Here is a 23,917-nt window from a genome sequence, read left to right as displayed (position 1 = left end):
CCACCGCTAATAAAACGCGCTGGCACCGATAAAAGTAAACATCTATCTATGCCAGCAGCTCTGATGACCCAGGTCCGCAGAAGCCAGCCATGAGTCGCACCATCGAGACCCCGTGCCCAGCTCAATTGTGAAGGCAAAGAGTTCTGCCAAGACAAAAACCACGCCATCTCCACGCATTCCCCCGCAGATAATGCGGTTGACCCGGTATTGTCTTTCTCCGCCCTCACTACCGCAAAGGATGGTTTCCCGAGGCTAAGGTCAACGGCGAGGAGATTGTGTCAAAATGGGGCCTAGAGAATTGAGTCCGGGGAACTGGGTCCGGGGTAATCAGGTAATACCTGATGAGGACAGTAAATTTGGTATTCGTCCTGAGCTAGGCGACATATCTATTGTTATCAGTCTGATGAACGTGGTGTTTAATGTGTAAGATCAGAATTACTTGAAGAAAAAGATGATCTGTAGAGAGAATGGACTCTTCGTCGAGGACGAGCAAAGTGTGGGTGAAGACAAGGCTTAAAGGAATGCTAGGTACGCCAATGTGACTGTAGACCCGAGGTCTTGGGTCGGCCAACAGGGAAGGACAGAGGGAAACATGGGGTAGTGCAACCCCGTGGGCTTACCCCGGACTCTGAAGATCAATTTTCTGGGGCAAGACAGGCCGGTCCTGGTCGGATGCTACAAAATCAGACCGTAACCAGCCAACCCCTTGAAAGAGTAGCAACAGGCTGAGCGTGGAATTTGGGGTGGGAGAGCTCCGTATAAGTTCTCTCAGTCTTCTTCTCTCTTCTCATCTTTCTGACCGTCCTCTTTTCTCTGTGTCTCCTCTTCCCTTGACTTTTATTCTTCCTGTCTATCACAATGGTTTCCGTGAAACAGCCACAGCATGACCTCGAGTCAAAGCCTAATGATACCTTCGTCGAGGTATCGGGGGATGACGAGAAAGGTGGTGTTGTTCAGCCAGGAGCTGATTATTCTGGTGCTATCGCAAAGACTTCCGCTGAGGAAATTGCACTTGTCCGAAAGCTCGATTTGAGGATCATGCCGACACTCTGGTAAGTCTCTACAGATGGGCCGTTCGAATGTTACCAAGGCTAACGCACCCATCAGGTGCATGTACTTCTTGAACTATGTGCGCTACACCAAAAACGCCGCCGTAAATGTATCTCAACTACGAAACTAACTCGACAATAGCTCGACCGAAATGCCATTGCACAGGCACGTCTCGATGGCCTCGAAGACGATCTCAAGCTGGAAGGCTCCGAGTACAACACATGCATCTCAATCCTATTTGTTGGGTATGTGTGCCGAAAAACAATCATAGGCGCCCTCAGCTAATCATGGCTCCATCCCAGCTACCTCCTTATGCAAATCCCATCCAACATGCTCATATCCTCCAAGCACGTCCGCCCTTCCATTTATATGGCAATCTGCATGATGGGCTGGGCTGTCGTGTCGGCCTGCACTGCTCTAGCTAAGAATTACACCGATCTGGTCGTTGTGCGCTTCTTCCTTGGTATAGCTGAAGCGCCTTTTTATCCGGGCGCCATCTACATGCTCTCGATCTTCTACACACGCAAGGAGATTGCCACGCGTCTATCCATTTTATACTCGGGCAACATCTTCGCCACTTCATTTTCCGGTCTCATCGCGGCTGCTGTCTTCAACACTATTGATGGCAACCAAGGTCTGAAAGGGTGGCAGTGGCTTTTCATCATCGAGGGCTGCCTGACCTTCGGCATCGCTATCATCGGCATGTTTACACTTGCCGACAACCCACTCACTACCCGCTGGCTGAAGCCCGAGGAACGACAACTTGCTCACGATCGCATGGTGAGGGATACTGTCGGCCTCACGGAGAGCAAGGGTGCTAGGGCCGGCTTCAAGCAAGCGATTCGCGACCCTCGCCTCTGGCTCCTCTGTTTTATCCAGAACATGCATCTTTCGGCTTGTTCTTTCAACAATTTCTTCCCCACTGTTGTCGGCTCCTTGGGGTTCAACGATACTATCACTCTGGTCCTCACCTGCCCTCCGTACCTTGTCTCCGGATTCTTTGGATATTTCGCTGGACTTTCGTCTGGCAAATACAACGAAAGGACATGGCATATTACAGCATGCATGGGAATGGCTATCGTCGGCTTTGTCATATCCTGCGCAACCCTGAACACAGCCGCCCGCTACATCTCATGCTTCCTCTTCGCAAGTGGAGCTTACGCAGTGAATTCCATGGTAGGCTCTCCCTAAGCAACGAACTCTAACAATCAAAAAATACCTAACAAAGGCTTTTCAGATATTGGGTTGGGTCTCTGCTACCTTGGGCTCCACGCCGGAGAAGAAGGCAAGTAGTCTGTCCATCGTGAACGTTATCGCGAATGCCTCGTACATCTACACCGCCTACCGTAAGTAACACGCATCTGAGAATTTTCAGGGATGTACTGACAAATTCCTCAAGTTTACCCGAAGAGCGATGGACCACGCTACTTACCGGCTATGGCGAGTAACGCCGCGTTTGCTTTCGCTTCTATCGCTGGTACATGGGTGCTACGAGTCTGGTTAATTCGAATCAACAAGAAGATGGGTTCCAATAGCACAAAGTATGCCTACTGATGTATAAACGACACAAGACATGGAATTTATTATCTGATCCAGCTTGAAAATATACGTCTTAGTCAACAGGAAATAATAATCCCCAGCATCAGTCAATATATCTTGATGCAAGGTTTCGTTGCAATGTTTTGGATTGTCTGCAAGTTTCGTTGTTCTTTAACGTTATCATGATGTGAAAATCGCAATCCAATGAGCATTCATCCGAAGGTCGGGACATTTGTTATACTTCTTCTGAGCCGGAAAATTGCCGATTGAGTTAACATATTGTCAAGTCTTCAGTACGAAAGCCTTTTAGATTCAGTTGCTTCTTTGGCTCCTAGGGTACAGTGTCGCCTCTTCCCTTACGCGGGCTCTCCTGAAGGTCCAACAAGCTGGGTTCCTAATGTCTCCGCCTGTCCAAAAATGGGTTGACCATCAGCACCCCATGCGACTGAGCGAGCCATCGTATATCTCTCGCGGCCACAGTGGCCGGTACTTATGCTCGTAGCATGGTATACGTTCCAAGTCTCCGTGCCATCGGGACTGTTGAAGAAGCTGTTGGAGCTAGTCAGTACCGGTTCTCTTCAACTTGAGTGATCTCAACCTACCCATTGTGCGCTGTTCCGTAGTTTCCATTTGCAGAGCTGAATAAAGGCCCCGTCTTCGTCCAGGACGACTTTTCTAGAGGATCACCACCCTCGTATGTGAGAAGGCCGAGTTGGTAGCTGGCGGTCCCGCAGTAACTGGCCGAGAACGCAAGGAATGTCTTGCCATCGTGATAGAGAGGAGCGGGGCCTTCGTTCACACCGAATCCATCGACCTCCCAGGATTCCAACGGCAGTGACAGCTCATGCCGCGGGCCGATGCTCCCGGGGGTGTCGAGCGTAGCTATGCAAAGACCTTGCAGGTCGCTGGTGATGCAAGACCAGACGAAATAGTTTTGGTTATTGATGGTGAGAACGGTGCCGTCTATGCCAAACTCGTTCGGTGTGAGTGTCGCGAGAAATCGGTAGTCATCCCATGGCGAAGCGCCGCCTTAAATTTATGTCAGCTTTGCTGAGAAGAGACCGACGGGAAGGTGGTTTCACCTTCGAGGACCTGGGCCTTCTGATTATCGCAACAATTACCGCAAGTCCCAGCTGTGAAGTAGAGATGCCAGCTACATTTCGTTAGCACATTGCCTAATCTGCATAGGTCATGAAGGAAATTTACACTCCGTCCACCTGGTGCATTTCCGGGGCCCACAAATCGCAGCTTCGAGATGGATCATCTGGGGTCCAAATGATTTTATTCTCGCCCGTCTTGAGGCCCCCGAGGGTGGTCGCTCTGGTGATCTGGATGTTCTCATAAGTCGTAGTTGTCAGGTAGTAGTAGCCATCTACGTATACGATATGAGGGTCACTCCCCAGGGGTGATTTCAGAGGGTTGGTGAAGTTGGCTGCATGAAGGCCAGTGGCCAGGCAGGAGGCCGTCAACAAAGTACCCAGGATCTTCATTCTGGCGATCTGATATATGTAAAGTGTTGTTGGGCAAATGTCAAATAGTCGAAACCGGGACCACGGTCTGGTGATGCATTTTATATGAACTTTGGAAGCACGAACCCCTCGTGCTACCATGGGCCTTCATGAGGCAAGATTCCAACGCGACCCATCGCTAGCCTTCTTGAACATCCGACCAGGCGAGCTTGGCACTTCGATTCAAGAGGTCTTCGTTGGACGATCTCCCGAACATGACCGCAAACCGCCGCGCAGATCTTTGTAGATGGAGATTGTTTATTTTCTCGCGAGCGTCTCTGGAGCCAACTTGGTTATGCGGACCAGTAACAGACGACCTTGGCATCCCCGCGTTCGGGGTGTTCCCAGGGCGGTCAACGATCACGCGGATGCTTAATCCTGGGAGAGTGGAGCCTTGGCCCGTCGTATAACCGCGGCCTCGTACTCTCTGAATGTGACGTTGGCAAGTCCTTTTTTATTGTGGAATCTTACACAGGCTGTGATCCATAACTATCGCACTGCTGTTTCCTCCGAAGCACGCTTTGGGTAGTGCTTTACATAGGAAGTCATTCGAGGCCAAACGTTGACAGAGACCAAGAAAACCCATACCTGGACACAGCCATTGACGGATCATGGTATGTGGTTAGCGACTTTCAATGTTTGTTTTGTGTTCTTGGATGTGTTACAAAAACAGCTCGGATTTCAATTGGCCTTTTCAAATCTCAACGAGCTGTGTGCGTCAATGACAACTGTCGGCTAAATGGAGGTGTAAATTGTATCTAATTATAGATAGGGCTAAAAGGCTTAAATAACGCTGTTGAATCGTATCCAGGCATGTTACACGGTCATTGATTCCCAGGTGCCTGGAAAATCCACTATACCCGGCCTTCACCCGTTTCGCATTGAACGTGGCCGCCGAGAGTCCAAAGCGCTTCAATGAAGTCGGCCAACGGGTCTGGAGCCTACAACGAATTAACAGATGTCGATAATCCCTGGGCATGTGAAAAGACCATAAATTCGGCGCATCATGCCGGTGCTGTGAGCCCACAGCAGCACGTTGGCTATCTTCACTTGGCTAATGGAGCGCAGCGAAATAATTATGTGCTTATGTATTCCGCCGATTACAAAACTCTCATTAATAGTTTGCATGATAAAATAGTCATCTTCGATTCCTACTACTTGTACGAAATTCTGAACCATCATTACAGTTAAATGTACACATTGCCAGTCTTTTGAAGAGTTTTAAGCAAGGTGACCCTTCCTGTAAGGGAATTGCTGCTTGAATGCTTCGGCAATCTCACTCCTCGTCGCTACCCACACCCCTTCCTTCTTGCTAATGTAGTCCACGAAGTCCTGAAGGGCCTTGAAACGACCAGGCCTTCCAATAATACGACAGTGCAGCCCGATAGTCATCATCTTAGGCATGCCCTCAGCTCCTTCGTCGTAGAGAACATCAAAAGCATTCTTGATGTGATCGTAGAACCCCTGAGGGTCTCGAAAGCCAGAACCCTGAACATGAAACTTGAAGTCGTTGCAATCGTAAGAGTATGGCACCATGAGGCAGCCCTTGGGACTCGGTGAGTCTCGCTCGGTAGGGAGATCAATCCAATACGGGACATCATCTGCGTATGTGTCTGAGGCCCACAAGAGCTCCTCGCCCATTTCTTCGTAGACCTGCGGCACAAGGGTGCGGGAGCGGGGGCTCGGGCGGCCATAGTACCACCCACGGGGCGCATATCCGGACAGAGACTTCAGTGACGAGATACCCTTGCGGATGTAGTCCTTTTCCTGCTCGATAGAGAGGTCATGATAATCAATCCATCGATAGGCACTGGATTTCCAACATTAGCCAATATCGACTCCCGATTTTAAAGACAAGCTACTTACTGCGACGCGATGTCGTGTCCTTCTTCCACACACCTTTGAGCAACTTCCGGCTGCTTTTCCACAGCTTGGGCGACGGCGTACAGAGTGAACTTCATCCTGTATTTGCTGAATAGTCTGAACAGACGCCACCACCCTGAGCGGCTGCCATACTCGTACTCCGACTCTGCGCTATAATCGCGCTCATTGATGGCGCCAGCTCCCAGGGGGTTCTCTCTCAGGATGAACTCTGCCATGCCGTCTCCCTCAAGGACGTTGCGCTCCGCCCCTTCCTCGTAGTTGATAACGAACGAAACTGCGATCTTGGCGTCATTAGGCCACTTGATGTTGAGACCAGCCTCACCATAACCTTTGAAGTCACGACTGAATTCATAATCCGGGTCTGCGTGATATGTCTCAGGCATTTTGTCTTTGGAACTTCGTACAGTACGAAACGTTGAACAAACTCAGAAAGCGAGTATCAGGCTGAGATTGAGGGCACGAAGAGGAATCGGCAGACTGAAAATCTCACCGACTGGGATTCGCAATATATAGATGCCGGTCTTCCCTTGTCTTCGCAACCATAGAGTTTCGGGTCGCAGACGGTCTTTAACCAATTATTTACTTTCCATGCGTTACCACGCACTATCACAACCAGCCTAAAGCAATCTCTTGGCAAATAAAGTGCGGGTGCACCAATGCCCCGTCGAGCAGAGTCTGCCTTATCACGAGCGGGGACCCGCATCTGTAGCCAATAAGTGAGGACGACATCTACCGGAACACACGAATAATGCACGCTGAAGGCTTCAGTCCGAGCCATGTGCGGTCCGAGCTATGTGCATAGATGACCGCAGGATACGACGTCACTCCGTGCATCTCCTGCAGGCAGGCAAGCGAGGATCCACACAAGCTGCGATCCGTAAGAGATATACCTAGAGCAGTCTAGAGCGTTGACGCAGAATGTAACGCGTCTCATGAGATTTGCCGCGGGAGCTCAAGGAGGTGGATAACGCAGCAACACTTCGCGAGAATTTAAATATTTTGATACTTATCTGAGGCGTGCTGGCGCCGCCGGAGTGGAACCACCGAGACCGGCAACCCCGCTTATGCATGCGCGCCGAGCATATGCGAGAGGAAGCTTCTCTCAACCACTGTGCGGATTAGATCACGTCCTTGTGCAGGAAATATATGTAAGATCGTCCAGTCCGATTTCCATCTCGGTGGTGTCTCAGCTATCTGGTGCTCGATAAAAGAGAGCAGCTTAAGTCCAGGTGGCGATATCGTCTGCCGGACTCACATTCCTGGCCGCTCCAGTCACAGCATTCTCAAGCTTGACACTGCTTGTTAGAATCGACGATGTCAAACTCCGATCTACACAGGCTGACGGCGTCTCAAGCCGCGGCGGGCATACGATCCGGGTCGTTCACAGTTGAGCAATATGCACAATCCCTACTCTTGCGCATCAAAGAGAGGGATGACACGGTCAAGGCATGGGCGTATCTGAACCCAGAACAAGTCCTCAACCAGGCAAGACAGCTGGACAAGATCCCGCCCGAGAAGAGAGGTCCTCTGCACGGTGTGTCGGTGGCAGTGAAGGATGTCATTTATACCAAGGACATGCCCACCCAGCACAACTCACCATTGTACAAAGACAGCATGGCCGGCGTGGATGCTGGCTCCATCATAATCCTTCGAAACGCAGGCGCGCTCATCCTGGGCAAGACGGCCACGACCGAGTTCGCCGCGACGACCGAGGGCCCCGAGACCCGCAACCCGCACGACCCGAGCCGCACGCCCGGCGGGTCCAGCTCCGGCTCCGGCGCCGCGGTGGCCGACATGCAGGCGGCGATCGGCCTGGGGACCCAGACTGGGGGCAGCGTTATCCGGCCCGGCTCTTTCAATGGCATCTACGCGTTCAAGCCGACGTGGAACTCCATCACGCGTGAGGGGCAGAAGGTGTTCTCGCTTATCCTAGACACGTTTGGCATGTATGCGCGCTCTGTGGAGGATTTGGAATTGCTCGCAGACGTATTTGCCCTGCGTGATGACACGCCACCGTTTCCGGAATCAGAAGGGCAGTTCTCTGTCAAGGGAGCGAAGCTTGCGTTCATGAAGACCGTGGTGTGGGACACTCAGGTGGAGCAGGGCACTGAAGCGGCACTGGCCAAGGCTGTTCAGCTTCTGAAGGCGCACGGCGCCGAGGTGGATGAAATCGAGTTGCCTGACGACTTGAAGGAACTGCCCAAGTGGCACACGGTTGTGTTCAGGACTGATGGCCAAACTGCATTTCTTCCAGACTACTTGGTGGCCAAAGACCAGGTCCATGAACAGCTGCATGAGCATGTGGAGAACAAGTACAAGCACACACATGCGGAGCAGCTGGATGCGTTCGACCGTATAGCGGCGGCCAGACCAAGGGCGGATGCGTTGTTCTCAAAATATGACGCGGTTTTGACTCCGTCTGTACCCGGTGAAGCACCCGTAGGCATTAAAAGCACCGGGTCCGCGATTTTCCAACTGATATGGACTGTAAGTTTGGCACGCTTCCTTCATGACTTGACATACTGGCTTAATTTTTGTAATATGATAGGCTCTTCATGTTCCGATCATCAACATCCCTGGGTTCCAAGGACAAAACGGAATGCCCGTTGGAATCTCGCTTGTGGCACCGAGATACCATGACCGGAAGCTGCTTGCGGCGAGCAGGTCGATTGGGAAGATCTTCGAAGAAGAAGGTGGCTGGAAATCGGGACTATAGCACCTTTCTTGCTTGGTGTGACTGCGCATGTTTTAATAGAGTGGGCTGGTGTTCAAAGCTTCCAAGCAAGTCGCCGTCCTGCGCCTCACGCTATGTACTCCATTTGTGAATCATTGTATCAACTTCAACTCCTCGTATCAGACTACGTACAAACCGTGGATAGCCGTGAAATACATAGGTTTATCTAGAGGCTATCTTTCTTTCTGTCTCACACCGACCGCTATACGCCTCAAGTCATCTTATGGATCTCAAATGCCTGGTTCGAAGTTTGCGTAAGTCCATGTTCCTCTGTTGTGATACTCTCTGAGATGAATCTCTGTGGTTCAGCCACCCGTAGATTAGCTTTTGTGTCTATATCAGATCTAATGATCCCTATAATGTTGCCAAACGCCTGGCGAACATCTGGCATACTGGCAAGCGAGAGCAATGGAAAATGCTTCCTGACTCATTGGACGTGGTCATTATGATCCGGGGTAAACATCAGATACACTGACCCCCAATTCTGATATCCGGACAGGAGGTAGTCACACCATACAGGGGTTATTGAGGCCACAAATTCAGCCCATGGCTGAAGTAACGAAATTGAGAGTGTCTTCAGGAAACACGAGTTTTAGGTTTGATCTGCTGCCAGTTCTCAAATTACGACCCATTATCCAAGCCTCTGTAGGTGACTGGCCCGGATCTCCCGGCTTGAGCACACCATTTTGCGAGTCATCACCATGAAAGTGGATGGCGCGTTGTTGAGGGTACACCTGACATCCTTTCTATTTGATCCTTCAGTCTAAGTTAATATAGTCCGCTTTAGCATATTTCTGGACCACTTGTTTCGAACTCCTTAACTTGCACTTCAGTCCATCAAATACCCTAAAAAAATCTCTACAACCCTCCACTACATCTCAAGTAAATCGTACTGGAAACCCCCCCCCCTTCCCTCACGTCAACAATGCTTTTTGCTTCAATTCTCATCGGCTTTCTCGCCACAGGGTACAGCACTCACAACCTCAAATCTCTAGAGTGAAAAGATACTAATTCCATCACAGCGTCCTCGCAGGAACACCAGCCAACTGCTGCGTCGGAAACGCCGAGGGGCAGGTCAACTACAACCCGGGTCACACTTCATCCTGCTGCAGCGGACGGGGCTCGATATCAAACGGGGTAAGTCAGAAGATTGACAGGGCTATATCAGCGGCGGGAATCCTTGCTGACCGGGTTACTGACTGAATTGCAGGAATGCGACGCAACGGATTTCGATGGCTTCACTAGCTGCTGCAACAGCCTGGGTGATAAGGTGTGCACATTTTAGGCTGGTGAGGCCTGGGTCCATCATGGGTGTGAGTTCAAGAGATAACCTAAGATGGCCGGATGGGAATAATGACCACAGTCTGAGGGTGCACATCACGTATTGAATTGTAAAGATATGGTAGCGCTGCTTTCTATATGATGGACAATCCTCTCCTCGGCATCTTGTACCTCGTCCTTCACGAAATCTTCAAGTCGGACCCGAACCCCGTAATATTCGTCCTCTATACGGGTACCGATTTCGTCCGTAGTCTCTTCTCTTACCTCTAGAAGCTTCTGTTCAAAGTGCTCCTCAATTCGTGCCGACTCCTCGGCTAGACGCTGCTCTAGACGCACCACAATATTGTCCTCTAGCTTTTGCAGTTGGTTGCTCATGTCGAGCTTCAGCTCAGCCTTCATTTCACCCATGAGTTTCCTGCACATAGCCTCCACAGCCGATAGGTCCGCGGGTGGGGTATCTGAGTTACCACTTTCGCGTCGCCTCTTCTTCGAAGGACCTTGAAAACTGAGCCCTGCCGCAGACGTAAGGACATTGTAAGGCACAAAGGGAGGTGGCACGCATAGCTTACCCTGACTGGTTGGCGGCAAAGGCGGCCCGGGCTCCAGCTCATCGTATGATGGAGGATTGACAGTGGAGGCCTCAGGAGCGTCCTCGATGACCCGGCCGCCTTTGCCACCATAGAGACAGGTCATGTCAGCCTGCCATGTGATGGAAGCCAAATTGTGACCAGAAGCAGCTTCACAGAACGACAGCAGTCGCGCCTTGGACACAACCTTGGCCGGCAGATATACAGAGAAACTGGTTTCTTGAGCCAGCGACCGCAAGTGGTGCAGCATCTCGGCAGAGCCCTTGTTCTTTGGTGCAATACTTTCGAGGCTTGCAGGGCCGATAAGGGCAGCTAGCCTGTCGAGTGTGAAATGTAGACAATACGTGTTCTGGCCCAGCTTCTTCTTCACTATTTCTTGTGATCTCGACTCGGGAGATTCGTCTAGGGTCACTGCTCGTATACGCTCTGGATGGACGAATAAAAATAGGTTGGTCTTCGCGGGCGCGGGCGCGGGCGCTTTGAGCGCCACTGTGGCTCGCAGCTTAATGAAGGCGGTGTTATTCGAGGCATAGCGACGGATGTCACATGTCACATCGCTCAAAGGCTGGGCCTGGCCGTCCCAGGTAACAGAAGCGGGCGCGACAGATACGTGGAAATCATCTGAGGACGACGTCTCCTGTCGCGGAGTGGTGGTGGCGTCGGGTTCCGAAGCGGTGGAGACGTCATCGGCCATGACCAAGGGGTCGCTTGAACCTGTGGTAAGTCAGTAGCTAGAACAACACAGAGCATTACCAAAGCGAAACCCCTGCGATGAGCAGGATTCCCTCCCTCCCAGGCTTCTGGTCGGTAGAGCAGCCTTGACTCTTTGGACACTGTCGCAGACGGCGTAATGACAAGAGGACGAGGACGGAAGGTTGGTGAATGGCACGACGTCCCCGCACGCCCGGCAAAATCGCGCCGCCAACAGAGGAGCCGTGTCGCTGGCAGGAAGCCACGAGTCCTCGTAAAGAGGAAATAGTGACCCCTTCCCAAGACCCCGGTTCTCTTTCCACGGACCGCAGTCCGTGGGCCGAGAAGTCGGCATTTCCAGGTCTTGGGCGCGATGGACAACTCCTCAAGGCGACGCAGATTCCGCAAGCGTGCGCGGCTACCCGCTCGTGCGAGTACCTTTGAACTGACCCTCTGGTGTATGTGCGTTGCTCAGCGAGGAGCTGTCGCAACATGTGGTGGTGTTGTGGTGATGTTGGATACTTGGTTGGATGATGGAGATGCTTGCGGTTGCAGTCAGCGAGGACCAGCGTCCGAGGTGAGCTTCACGAGGTCACGTGGTGATGCGTTCCTTGGCACTAAGCGAAATGGGGTGGCTGGGTTTGGAGGGTGGGGGAGGGTAGCCCCCTGCTTGTCGCCCAAACCTTGTCCTAACCCTGATTCAACATGACTGCAAAGCCGTGTATGTTTTCGATGGTATCCCTTCTGGACACAAGTGACTTCTGTATTCCTTGGCTGATTAGTTTAGTTCTGTTGGACTAGCCTAACGTATCAACTGAGGACAACCTTCGGCCCGACTCAAATGAAAGAGAGGTAAAGAGACCCGAGAGTGACCCAAGAAAGCATGGTGAAGGGGTTTAAGATGATGGGGGCACCAGCACGGTGCAATGTTTACAGCAAACTTGATACAACATAATTCTTTTCTTTCCATTATCGGGAATGCCACCGCAATTCAGGAGAGATCTGCGCTGTTTCGCACATGAGAATCTTCAAGATGATGGTGCTAAAAGTGACCTCTCTCCAGGCACTTATGCAATCTGAATTATCCACCCTCCAAAAAGTCTCATCACTAATGGGATGCCTCAAACGGTCCAATCTGTTTCTTCATGCCGACAAGGCGTGAGCAGGCCTCATTGGGCTTATAGCGGGCTCCTCGACCTCCGCTATAGTAGGCAGCTCATCACCCTTAGATTTGACCATGGTGTCCCCGACCGGCGTGTTCAGCATCCACCGCATTAACAACCAAGCATCCTCAGTCGGTTTGGGACCACGGAGATCGAACTGTCTGGACTGGCGAAGGACGATCTTGCCCATCTTGACGTCGTAGTGGGCCTGCGTGATGCGGGCGTACTGGTCTCTCTGGAAAGTGTACAACATGACCTTCAATTTGTCAGCTTCATGGAAAATTTCTAGATTATTTTGTTTTGCGAGGAACTCACGGGCTTTGTGTAGTGGTCTTTCAAGCGATCGTTGCGCATCTGGTGCTTGATGAGGGTAATGGCGCCATGGACTTCGCTCCGCAAGATCTTGTCCGGAGAAATGGCAGTATCTTCCATGATGCAGGCAAGGTGCGGTCTATCCTCGTCCTTGGGGAAGAAGACAATGTCAGACTGATACTCGTGAGAGTAAGCGTAGTCTACGATGCACCGGTAGGGAAGTATCAGCCCGGTCGTTTCTCGGACTTCCCATCTGTCCTCCCTTTGTAACGAAGTGTCAGCATGTTCCTCTCAAAGGTGCGGAGTTGGTGGCAAAACCGGCCACGTTCAGACATACAGCGTGCATTGCCAGGCTGTTCCGCCGAAGAAGTCAATTCGAAGCTCATCACTCTCCAACGGGTCGACCTTCTGCCATGGCCGCATGAACCAGCCTGCTCTGAACCCAGCGTACACTCGCGGTGCTTGTCCTTCACCCAGCTCGAACCAGCCCCACGAGAAAGTCTCCTTCATTCGGTGATCAAACTGGTGGAAGGGCATGAAGAATGTCACAGCGCTGGCAGAGCCAGCTTGTTTGCCATCAATCTCAATGTCTTCGAGCTGAATGCAAGACATGGAGTCGAGTTCGTCTGCCTCCACAAACGGCCATGGTGAGGTTTCAAGCTGCTCCTCAATGTTTAGCTCGCACAATTTGTTGAGATGATGTTGGCTAGTTGTCAGGCGGCCGTATCCCTTGCGTTGGCTGACGTTTGCGTGGCTCATATTGACGGCCTTGCAATCTGGACTCGACGTGTACATTTCAGATGTTGACAGATGCATCGAATGTCAAAGAGTATGACATGCTCAGGTTGTCTCAGTGGGTCGCAGGTAATGTGCAGCTTTGTTGTTTGTGGTAGTGACTTGAAAGAAATCAAGGTGGTGATGAGATTGTTTACTTGTCCCTGCTTGCGGTTTAGGTGAATGTTGATGCTAGCCTGGTGTTCTGAAGGTAGTGATGACTAAGACAATCAAATTAGTCCAAGGGTTGTGAGACCAGAAACACGAAGGTAGGTATGTGTGCTTAGGCTAGAGAAGGAAGAAGGAGAAAAGGCAGACTGTCTGCAACTTCCCTCCACTCTAAGTACTGGCTAGGAGATTTGAGGTGGCCTACCCTAGGGTATGCTTTGCTAGAGTGAATTGACAGTCAGTGAGTGGCAATGGCACAGAAAGTGACACGGATGTGCAAACCTGCCTCCCGTTACCTGGGTATTCACATTGATAATTGACATCCAATGGAATATCATAGCCCAACGGCCGCATGTCTTGAAATTTTCTGATCAGGTAATTCCGCGGGAGCAATACGTCACTATGCTTCTGCGGGCTGGATGCTGTCTACCTGTAGAGTTCAAATTGGTGACTTACCAGGCCGCATTTTCTTGTACAAAATAAATGCGAATTCGAATTTGGCATGGAGATATTACGCTTGACTAAGACTCTGAGTTGTTTATTCCTTGAGTGAAGCAGACCAAAGCCATGAAGACAGACAGTCACTGTTCTTGCGGAAACTTTTGCTCTTTGAGACCAGAACCGATAGATAAGTCTCACGGGTGGTATTTGAATATTTGCAGGGACAATTGATTACTGAATTCACCCATATAGGGAGGCAGAATGTTCCAAGCCATCATTGAAGCCAGGCGCTCGTGTTGTATATGTGAATTGTGAGCGCTGTGAAGGAGAATTTGCTTCACAACACCAAGATCCAGTCGCCTTTCTCCATAAAATCCCTCCAAGTCTTCCAAATATGTATCTTCCTCTCTTTGTTCCAGAGTTCAGTCTTTTTCAGCACTCGTTTATTTCGCTTTTTGCCCTTTTCGTTCGAGGTCAGTTTCCGGTTGTATCAAGCATACTACTATACGTCTACTCCATAACGATGACAGGCAAGAGTCACGCACCTCCTGTTAGTATATCGATATGGGCCGAGCAAGTCGATCAAGATCCGTCAATCCCATCGGAATATAAGAATGGCGCCCAAGACCAGCTCAACTTGTCCAGCACATCACTCAGCTCTGGTTCCGAAGTTGATGGGACTGACTCCATCCACTTCAAGACAGTTTGGCACAAGTACCGTCGTATCGAGTCCCTTGGCAACTTGATGACGGATGATCCGGTATCTGGCTATACTGGATATGTCTCCAATGAAAACAATGACAAAGCCAGCTGTATCTTCAGCTCCAAGAAATCGATGTGCCAACCCTATCTTGACGAACTGAGGCTTTTGGAAGCTCAAAATTGCATGATCTCCAAAGCAAAGGTTACCCAAGAATCACCATTCGACGGCATGGCTGTGCGACGGCAACCTCTGCGGCCGTCAAGGAATTGTGGAAGCTTCCATTCGGCACTCCACTGGCAATCGCTAGTCACTGCCACCGCCCGTATGGCCCCAACTTCTGATGAGCTCCGGAGAACACCTTCCATCACCAAATTGGGGTATGATATGCTCGAGTCGTACGCTCCCTCGGCTGTCAATCAACCAATTGTACCAAATACTCCCAAGCCTCAGCCGTCGCAGCAAGATACTCCTAAGAGAACTGCGTATAGCACTCCCGAAGTGAAGTCCTATCGCCTAGCCAAAGGGGGCAAGTCAAATAGACCCTCAGCAGATGAGACTTACGTCAATACGGCACTTTTGCTGTTGCTTCAATCCATCATCATGATGGTTGGGGAGGAGTTTAGCAAACTAGATTGGCTGGCAACTCGACTCCCGCTGAAACTTCTTGAGCAGGTGACCACGATAAATACCGACACCGAAGAGGTTGACACAAAGCTGCTTGAGCTTATGGAGGCTCGCGTGGACGGATATCTCTGTCAGAGGCCCAGCTCTTCGGAAGGAAGTCTCAACAGCGACCCATTAGCAATCTGCGAAGCCAAGCCGTTCACACGTTCAAGTGCTCTCACAGCTATTAGACGCCAAGAAGGTGCGGAAATGGCGTGTTGGATCTCACAGGCTGGTGATTCGGAGACTGGACTTCTCAGAACTTCTACTAGTGGGAGAAAACGGTAAGTCTCGGGGGATAAATGCGATACAGGCTTGCACTGACCATCTCTCCTCAACACAGGCGCCTGATGATTAATCAAGACCGCCACGAGATTTCGGTTGTCGTGGCTGAGTACGGGGCCGGTTTCGAGAAGCATATCCGACCACATAGATCGGTCAGGCAAGGGACCGCCAAAACCCGACCCAAAGCAGGAAGGCTCGACAGCTCTGTCACCACAAATTCGACACAGACACTCTCTTCGTTAGCGGACCCAGTCCCTCACGGAGGCAGACGTGATCCCAGTCTCCTTGCCGGCTCACCAGGCTATATCAGCCGGGTAGAGAAGAAGACAATATTAGTCGATGGTCCCAAGGGCGCATCACAAGACGCTCGGCCAACGCCGCCATTGAACAAATCCAGCCGCACAAAAAAGAAGTGGACTCCGGACGTAGGCGACTTCTTAATAATGCACGAATTCGGGCCATTCGTGACGACGGATCCCGGACACATGGAGGTGCTGATCAAGCGAATCATCGCACTCATGCTGCAGTTGAGGGGTCCACAGGAGCCCTTCGTCCCTGTACCTCCCAGTCCACGATTTCTTCTTCAGCCCGACCGACTTGTGGCCAGAACACCTGATGTGACAACACGCCGAAATAACAGATTGAGGAAGTCACGGTCCTGGCCTGCAAGAACCAATCAATCGGAGCAAGACTGGGAAAAGCTTTCAGTCAAGCCGACGTGGGACTAGCCTAGTAATTACGGAAGACCCAAACTCCCGTCACCGATGTGACGGGAGAGATTCAGAGACAAAAGCAACTGTCCTCAATACGTCAATTCATACGAAACATTTTGCAGATTTACCGTACTAAACTTACCCACAGCTAGGAGCTCCCCTCGCAAGCTTGGGCTACTCTCAGCTATGCTTAATAATGCAGTGTCTTGCACCATGATAGCGTACGGTATCTGAATAATAATCATGATATAAGAAAGATTTATTGAGCCAAAGTGATTGTAACACCATCCTAGTGCTCCTAATATACCGCATGGTACTTCAAAAGCCACAGTAAAACTTTTCCTCCCAGACGCTGATCCATTGATGTCCTCTGCCTCCATCATGGAACTCTTGGTATCGGTATCCCATGACTGACCGTTCAGCCTCCTCTATCAGCAATTGGCGCCTTTCCCCCAGGTAGTCTTCCAACCCTGTCCAGCCGTACTCGTCAATCTTTGCCTTGTAATCAAAGTTCCAGGCCCATGGCCACGCGATACGGGCGTGAAACTTGCGGAGCTCATTTTCATCCCCACCATTCTCATCACCGACTTTGGATTGAGCTAAGACTGCAAGAGGCGATATGATACGGCGGTATGCCGACAAAATCTCTTCTACCTGGTCGGCGGTGATGCTCCCTCGGCCAGGCGGCGCGGACGACCCATTGGGTGAATCTGCCATGACGAGACGCAGCGTCAGGCCGCGAAGGTTCATCTTCTTCCTGGCCCAGCGGAGTGTCTCGGCCCAGTCAGCCAACGCGGGGTGGCCCTCCTCAGGCCAACCTATGTGGCTGTAGGGCGGGAACACCAGCTCCAAAAAATGAATCTCCTGGAGCATCTGAGGCGGTACGACTTCGCGTAAGAATACGCTTGCGGCGAGCCGATCAGAATGATACTTGGAAGTTGCACTTCTGCCCTCACCTACATCTCGGTGTATTGGCGCAGGAGATTCAGGCGTCTTGTAAGGGATGTCACCCTGGTAGTCATGCACAACAAAGCGATTACCAGAGAAAAAGACCACATGAGCGTCATTGAACAGGGCGTGACAAACCTGTTGCATCCAGAGTTAGCTGTCAAATCCCAAAGACTTTTCCATAATCAATTCTGTAAGAACGAACAACTCCGGGAGTCACTCACCAGGAACAAGGCGGACGGCGGCGTCCAACAGATACAAGTCGACGAGGCAGCAGAGTGCCTGACGCGGCAAAAGCACCCCACAGTCGACCGCTGCTGCTGCTCAGTGGCCGCCCAGCAGTTGAAGAAACGGCAGCCGTGGTGCATCCTTGGCCTGCATGGCATCCCTTCCGTATTCAAGCAGACTGGGTGAAGAGCCATGTACTTGGCCCTGTTGCTTGGGTAGCGGCTCCAATCGACTTCTTTCCATGGTGTGATGAGGTCTGTATATTCCAAAATGCGGAAGCGCAGCTCGCGGGGCAGGGCGAGGAGACGACTCTCCACCTGGAGCTCGGAGAGGGGGGCTTTCTCAGGCTGCACCAGTGCTGTTGCGCCTGGGAGGCTTGCTGGGAGTGGTGGCTTGGAAATGCGACGCGCTTGGAGCACTGTATCCTGTGCGATCTGGTAGAGCTGAGGTGTGAACTTCCTGGACAGTCGGACATGGCAATTTCTCAAAGCCGGCAAGAGGCCCATCGGCTCGACTGCGCGCATAGCTGCCTCTACGTCGCCGTGGTGCACGTCGCAGACCACACTCAGCTCGAGGCTTTCAGGGGTGATGTAGGATGACAGGTACTCCACGGTGGAATGCCACTCGGCATACAAAGCCTTCGCTTCCGGCTGACCGACTTCAAGGGGAGCGTTGCATGATTTAGGATCAGGGACTCGATGGTCTCCATCCCCGTCGCCTATATTGCGGACTCGCTCATCGTCGCAAATATCCATGCTGTCTTCATGCCACACCTTAGGGCCCTTGTGGTGGCACGAGGCTTGGTTTAGGACGATCTTGAGGTATGTAAGGTTGGAAATCGATGACGGTGTTAAATTCCGGAGAGGTGCCAGGGATCGCTTCTCCCAGTACCGGATGATAAATCTGTTATGGCGGTAAAGCAGGGCAGATGCCTCCGCGTATATCGTCCGGCAGGAAAGGAGGAGGCCGAACTTCTCTTCAGGGAAATAGCCGAATCTCGAAGGCACTTGAGTGCCTCCGTCCAAATTAAGCACGGCATAATTCCCATCTTCATATCGTGCAAGCAATTCAGTGTGCAGGTAGACACGGTGTCGAAGACGGGGAGGGAGATGGAGCATCGGTGCGATACCACTCTTGGTGTTCTCTGTCTCCTTGGTGCTCTGGATTTTGCAGGGAAGATGCGAGTTGCATGTGAAAGTGGAAGCTTCCAGTGAAGCAGACTTGGGAGTAGCCTAATGATCGCGAAGACCTGGGCAGATCAGATCTAACAGGTTTATCCTGGAGTAAAATTCGTTAGAGGAAATTGACGGAAGGAAGGTTTTGTGGCCAATGACATGTCGATATTTCGCGATATCTAAGCTGCACCAACGTGCCTCGCATTTCGCTGAAAACATCCGTACCAGTCGAATCAATGGAGTTGGTCCGCAGACCGTCATTACTGGGGTGGCCCAATATAAATAAGTTGAGAAACCTTGAGCCGCACTGTTGTGGGTCTGATCTGGCTGTGTAATGCTCTTTTCTGTGGGTACTGCTTATCGCGGGCCTCGCCCAGGCGCCGAGGGCCCTGGTTGTTGACATTTGGGCACTGTGTTGCTCTGATGAGCAGAAAACGTGGCTGTAGCTGCTGCTGTGCATGCGAATTCACTATGATTAAAAGCTGTTGCGCTTCTATTGGCGTTCTAGTGATCTATGTCTAAGCACACGTGATGTGTTTGTCGTTGTCGCATGGCGTCTACTTCTCACGTCACTGAAAGAGCCTCAGATTTACCTGTGAGTAATGATAAGGACTCGGGTCTGCCGCCACATGCTCCGGAGTCTGAAGGAGGCCTTGCCCAATGTCCCTCTTCCATCTTCACTGAGCTCCCCTTTATAGATTCCCGTCATGACTCGAAGAAACCTACCTTCCTCTGCGAGAAAGGGCAAGCTGTCCTCCTCGCCATCATTTCCTGCATATCGACCTCCATGTCCTCCAGTCCCTTGCCGAACTGGGGTTCCGGGCCGATGCGCCTCAGATCGTAGCCTTGCGGCTTGAATCGATCGCCGCGGTAGCCGGGCGGCCTTGCCCCCAGCGCGCGGAGGAGCAAAGCCGAAGGACCCCAAACAGACCATAGTGTGGGCTTCATGTACCATGGTTGAAGGCCGAATTGCTCGAAATTGTACGTCCCCGTTTTGGGGTTTAGTTTCTCCTGCACGATGTTTACAGCGAGGCATGACGGGCGGGGGAGAGCGAGGTACCGAAGCATTGCTTTGCGGGCTTCTCGAACGAGAACTAGAGTCGTTCGGAGGATTTTTCCAGGGGCTTCGAGTCTGCTCTGCTGTCAGTATCGCATGAATTTCTTGTCGTTATCGATGTTACACTAACCCGAGACTCGTCCTCATCACGTCGTCCAGGTCGAAACCTAGTATCTTCCTCACCGTCATTCGGACAAAGGCCGGTAGCGACAAGAACGCAGAGTCAACGTAGACCCTGACGTACTGGTCATTCGTCGACGTGAGCTTCGCGACCTTCGCCTCGTAGTCGATCGTCCAATCGTGGAGCTCTTCAGCAAAATGTAGCCCGTCTTTCCACCCTTCAGCAGCCGAAGGCAGCGCATCAAACGGGATGTACATGTCCTCGCCAAGATTTCGGTGGAAAATGCCGAGTGCGCACCGTTCCACATCCGTAAGCGCTCGCCACTCATCGCGATCCACGACATGGAGGATCTCGCCAAGCCCATCGCCTAGTGTATGCAGCATGTCTGCGTCAAAAATCTTGTCAACACGGCGGTACCGTGAATGAAGGTAATTGACACGTGCGACGGCGAGGGAGTATCGCTCTGAGCAGCGTGGATTTGTCTGCATTTCACGGAGCAGGATCTCGGTGTCAACGGCGCGTTTGCCGGCATTTTTTCTGGTATTTTGGCCCGTCACAGCGAATAGCTTGGACATTGTTGGAATTCCGCCGGCCTGAATATGAGAGATTGTTAGTTATTGGTGCCTAATGATATGCGAAACCATGGGAGGAGGATTGTCAGAGGTGGAAGTAAGGGGGGAATTCTCATCACCTTGAGAAGAGCCATTCTCCGTGCCTTGGCGAATGCGCTGGGAAACTCAAGACGTTGGAGATTGTTGATAATTTTGGTGGCTTCCTCAACGGTCATGCTTGACAAGGCGCGGTTGTCGACGGTGAACGGTGCTTCGATGCTCTTCATTCGCCTGTACCGGAGGTTCCGGACGAGAATGAGGTAGCTAAGGAGAGCCATCGCCACCAGGCTTCGGACGTCGAGCCATTGTGAAAAGTCACTGATCGTAGTCTTGAGGTTGTCCATGCTATTTTTGACGTCTAAAAACGCACATTAATTAGGCCTGGAGTCATATGAATAGAACTACAACAGATGCACTTAGCAATTTTATACTGATGAACTCGTCAAATAAATCATACATCTATATAAATCTTTTTCACTTAGAGTCGCGATATGATGCCGAGGCATCTCCACAGTAAATCTTTAACGCACACAGCTCCGAAGTGCATGTGAATGTCAGGCTGTCCGGGATGCGTAAAGAAAATGCGATTTGGCCCTTTGTTGGGGATACGGCCCCTTGTGGAGATGAGGCCCCACGTTTTTCGAGGCCGGAGTACTTTGTTGAGGCCGTCTCATAACATCTGCACGGTAATTGGCCAAGGAAGGTAACTGGCCGAGGAAGGCAATCGGCCAAGGAATTGAGCTTCCGATACCTGACTTGATATCCGATGAGGACCCTTGGCAGCTCTACTGATCTACTGTGTTACCGAGCTACTCACATGCCTATATTACGGGCTTCCAGTTGAACAGAATTTACGGCCTAGAAATTAAATTGCAGGTCAAGCTCAAAACAGTCCTACCAATCCTGCCAAAGCTTTTCAGCAACGCCTTTGAGGCACGATACATGGGGCGGCCTGCTTGGAAAGATATGACGAGCGAGGAACAAATCGTGACTGCGTTCCGCAATATCCATAGAATAAATAGAGTGCACTCCTATAGACAAGGCTATCACGTGCAATGTCGCGAGCGGTAAACTTGTTAGCAGCGACGGCGACTACTGGTTTTCGCTCATTCAGCTCTACGTTAGTGGTCAACTCTACCGCGACGAGCGCACCTACTACCTTTTTGTCTGAACTCAGCTTCTGAAGTGCGTATTTGGTTTATTATCTCCTCATCTCCCTCACCTGGGGCTCATCTGCTCGCTGTAGAAAGAGCAATTACTAGCTCTCGGGGTGCTAGTTCTACAGAATACGTGACCAGGGCGACATAGAAATATCACCGCGCGTTGGAATCCGCCGATTACTCATGCTAGACCACAATTGGGGTGCTGCGGTTGCCAGCAGTTCAGAGACGTGCACGGCTTGACATCGAAAGTTTATTGGGATGTTCTGTTTTGTCTTCCTCACCCAATGCTTTCCCTCGTAAGCACTCTGACAATGTCGATTGGTGTTAGGATCGTGCAATCGGCAATAGTACGTCAATCCAGACCGACATGGAAAGCTCTTGACCCCGTGCATCTCATTATAGCCATACATGTGCTTGAGTCGAGGGGCACTAGTCCGCAACCGACCCTCCACCAGCGGATTTTGGAAATGTTGCCTTACGTGGCTTGACCAGTTGGTGGCACGGGATACAGCAAAAGTGCGTTCGACAAATAGGGAGAGCTCCATGAGGGGAACCAGAAAGCTTTTGAGTCGGCATAATTATAAATGAAGAGGGGTTTCTCCCTGTCTGCTGTACTGGCAAAGTCGGTTGCAACGTCTGCATGTGGTCTCAAAAACGCCCTCGAACATTGGAAATGGCAGACGCCCAAGTAAAAGTCGCCTTAGTAACAGGTGGAGGTAACTAATATTACCGGAAAAAACGCTGGAAACATCGACTGACACACACCTGCAGCCAGTGGCATAGGACTTGCTGTGGTCCAGGCTTTGTCCGCACGAGGAGGTTGGCAGATCCACATCGTCGACATCAAAGAGAACCCTGGCGAGCTGCCCCCAACATGCTTTTACCACAGAGCGGATACAACCGCGTACAATGACCTGGCCGACGCATTCAGAGCTGCTTTTGAAGAAGGTGGTAAACGCCTCGACTTCCTCTTCGCTAACGCTGGCATCTTCGAGCGGGGCAACTGGTATTCCCCGTCGGATTCGGCGGGCGAACCGCCGCCCGAGCCGGACTGGTCCGCTTTGGAGACGAACCTTAAGGGTTGTATGAATACAGTCCGCATTGGGAGATACTATATGGCGCAGTCTCCTCGACCTGATAAGGGCTCAATCGTCGTGACTGGTAGCGTCGCTGGAATCTGGCCGAGTTATTTCTCTCCTATGTATACCGCTTCAAAGCGTGAGTATGTCCCTCATCAGCTTGACTGTTCTTGGCTGTACCTGTCGTCTCTTGAATCGATGTCGCTAATACCAGATAGATGGCGTCGTAGGTTTCATGCGGAGCGTCGCCGAGTCGTATTATACCTTCGACAACATCCGCATCAATGCGCTATGCCCAAGCATCGTCCGAACGGAGATTCTCCCGGATGAAGTCTGGGACAAGCTTCCAAAAGACGCATTCACACCGTTAGAGATCATCACAAAGGTGGTTCTCATGTTCATCGATGGCGAGATTATTACGGACTCGAGAGACAAGACGGCCAGCAAAGTTTATGGCCAGACGGTGGTGCCGAGTAGCAACAGATTTTATTTGAATGAGGTGCCGGACTATTGCGATGAAATTCATCGCGCTTTGACTGAGGGGACACATGTAGCTCATATGGGTGATGCTCTGGAGCGAAAAGAAACGCTGTAGGAGCTGAGCATACTTGCGTTGTATTGGGAGCGACTACGGAGACGCGCACACGTTACATTATATGTCAAGGCGGTTTGTTGTAATATACGAAATTGGCATGTGCTTCTCGCAATGTGATGTAAAGACTGGGTTGACAGGTGGTCTAATGCCAAGCACATTAATGTTTCGTACCGAAGTACGTATTTCGCATTTCGCATTTCGCACTTCGCATTTCCACACTTCGCATATTATTGGCACATCTTATTGGTCAAAAATCGATATTCGATGTAGGCGGCACCCTAGTCGTACCATCCAACACATCGTTTATACTATACCATCGAAGCTCCACCAGATGTTCTATTATATAGAGCATACTCCCTCTTTGTATATATATTGATACTTAAGTACTAGATCTAAGGACGTTTGATCGCCCCAGATCACTCACTATTGTGCCCTCCATTCAACG

General features: G+C 51.2%; 10 protein-coding genes across 10 annotated transcripts; 5 read left to right on the top strand and 5 right to left on the bottom strand.

The window, feature by feature from the left end:
• Nucleotides 1–858: 858 nt before the first annotated feature.
• On the top strand, nt 859–2,604 carry J7T55_007921 (vitamin h transporter; the record flags this gene model as incomplete). Its single annotated transcript, XM_053131064.1, has 6 exons — nt 859–1,052; nt 1,108–1,129; nt 1,192–1,295; nt 1,353–2,226; nt 2,288–2,396; nt 2,450–2,604. The coding sequence occupies 6 exons, from the start codon at nt 859–861 to the stop codon at nt 2,602–2,604; spliced, it is 1,458 nt and encodes a 485-aa protein (XP_052990757.1).
• A 341-nt stretch (nt 2,605–2,945) lies between these two features.
• Nucleotides 2,946–4,079, bottom strand: J7T55_007920 (uncharacterized protein; the record flags this gene model as incomplete). Its single annotated transcript, XM_053131063.1, has 4 exons — nt 2,946–3,138; nt 3,192–3,618; nt 3,672–3,742; nt 3,796–4,079. The coding sequence occupies 4 exons, from the start codon at nt 4,077–4,079 to the stop codon at nt 2,946–2,948; spliced, it is 975 nt and encodes a 324-aa protein (XP_052990756.1).
• Nucleotides 4,080–5,318: 1,239 nt separating this feature from the next.
• Nucleotides 5,319–6,364, bottom strand: J7T55_007919 (chitin deacetylase 1; the record flags this gene model as incomplete). Its single annotated transcript, XM_053131061.1, has 2 exons — nt 5,319–5,907; nt 5,964–6,364. 2 exons carry the CDS (start codon nt 6,362–6,364, stop codon nt 5,319–5,321), a joined length of 990 nt encoding a protein of 329 aa, XP_052990755.1.
• A 931-nt stretch (nt 6,365–7,295) lies between these two features.
• J7T55_007918 (glutamyl-trna amidotransferase subunit a) lies at nt 7,296–8,697 on the top strand (the record flags this gene model as incomplete). The annotated part of the gene is made up of 2 exons (XM_053131060.1): nt 7,296–8,468; nt 8,530–8,697. 2 exons carry the CDS (start codon nt 7,296–7,298, stop codon nt 8,695–8,697), a joined length of 1,341 nt encoding a protein of 446 aa, XP_052990754.1.
• A 943-nt stretch (nt 8,698–9,640) lies between these two features.
• J7T55_007917 (uncharacterized protein) lies at nt 9,641–10,000 on the top strand (the record flags this gene model as incomplete). The annotated part of the gene is made up of 3 exons (XM_053131059.1): nt 9,641–9,681; nt 9,738–9,852; nt 9,926–10,000. 3 exons carry the CDS (start codon nt 9,641–9,643, stop codon nt 9,998–10,000), a joined length of 231 nt encoding a protein of 76 aa, XP_052990753.1.
• Nucleotides 10,001–10,092: 92 nt separating this feature from the next.
• Nucleotides 10,093–11,767, bottom strand: J7T55_007916 (uncharacterized protein; the record flags this gene model as incomplete). Its single annotated transcript, XM_053131058.1, has 2 exons — nt 10,093–11,290; nt 11,337–11,767. The coding sequence occupies 2 exons, from the start codon at nt 11,765–11,767 to the stop codon at nt 10,093–10,095; spliced, it is 1,629 nt and encodes a 542-aa protein (XP_052990752.1).
• Nucleotides 11,768–12,416: 649 nt separating this feature from the next.
• On the bottom strand, nt 12,417–13,507 carry J7T55_007915 (uncharacterized protein; the record flags this gene model as incomplete). Its single annotated transcript, XM_053131057.1, has 3 exons — nt 12,417–12,692; nt 12,752–13,010; nt 13,086–13,507. 3 exons carry the CDS (start codon nt 13,505–13,507, stop codon nt 12,417–12,419), a joined length of 957 nt encoding a protein of 318 aa, XP_052990751.1.
• A 1,147-nt stretch (nt 13,508–14,654) lies between these two features.
• J7T55_007914 (uncharacterized protein) lies at nt 14,655–16,510 on the top strand (the record flags this gene model as incomplete). The annotated part of the gene is made up of 2 exons (XM_053131056.1): nt 14,655–15,781; nt 15,841–16,510. The coding sequence occupies 2 exons, from the start codon at nt 14,655–14,657 to the stop codon at nt 16,508–16,510; spliced, it is 1,797 nt and encodes a 598-aa protein (XP_052990750.1).
• A 303-nt stretch (nt 16,511–16,813) lies between these two features.
• Nucleotides 16,814–20,979, bottom strand: J7T55_007913 (uncharacterized protein; the record flags this gene model as incomplete). Its single annotated transcript, XM_053131055.1, has 5 exons — nt 16,814–17,581; nt 17,668–18,903; nt 19,573–19,978; nt 20,034–20,617; nt 20,716–20,979. The coding sequence occupies 5 exons, from the start codon at nt 20,977–20,979 to the stop codon at nt 16,814–16,816; spliced, it is 3,258 nt and encodes a 1,085-aa protein (XP_052990749.1).
• Nucleotides 20,980–22,471: 1,492 nt separating this feature from the next.
• Nucleotides 22,472–23,472, top strand: J7T55_007912 (3-beta-hydroxysteroid dehydrogenase protein; the record flags this gene model as incomplete). Its single annotated transcript, XM_053131054.1, has 3 exons — nt 22,472–22,514; nt 22,570–23,016; nt 23,096–23,472. 3 exons carry the CDS (start codon nt 22,472–22,474, stop codon nt 23,470–23,472), a joined length of 867 nt encoding a protein of 288 aa, XP_052990748.1.
• Nucleotides 23,473–23,917: the final 445 nt, after the last annotated feature.

The sequence above is a fragment of the Diaporthe amygdali genome (assembly GCF_026229845.1).
Source record: "Diaporthe amygdali strain CAA958 chromosome Unknown NODE_25_length_736740_cov_64_583793, whole genome shotgun sequence".
NCBI classification, from domain to species: domain Eukaryota; kingdom Fungi; phylum Ascomycota; class Sordariomycetes; order Diaporthales; family Diaporthaceae; genus Diaporthe; species Diaporthe amygdali.
Note: the sequence above shows the minus strand (reverse complement) of the source record. Positions and strands in the feature narration are given on the sequence as shown.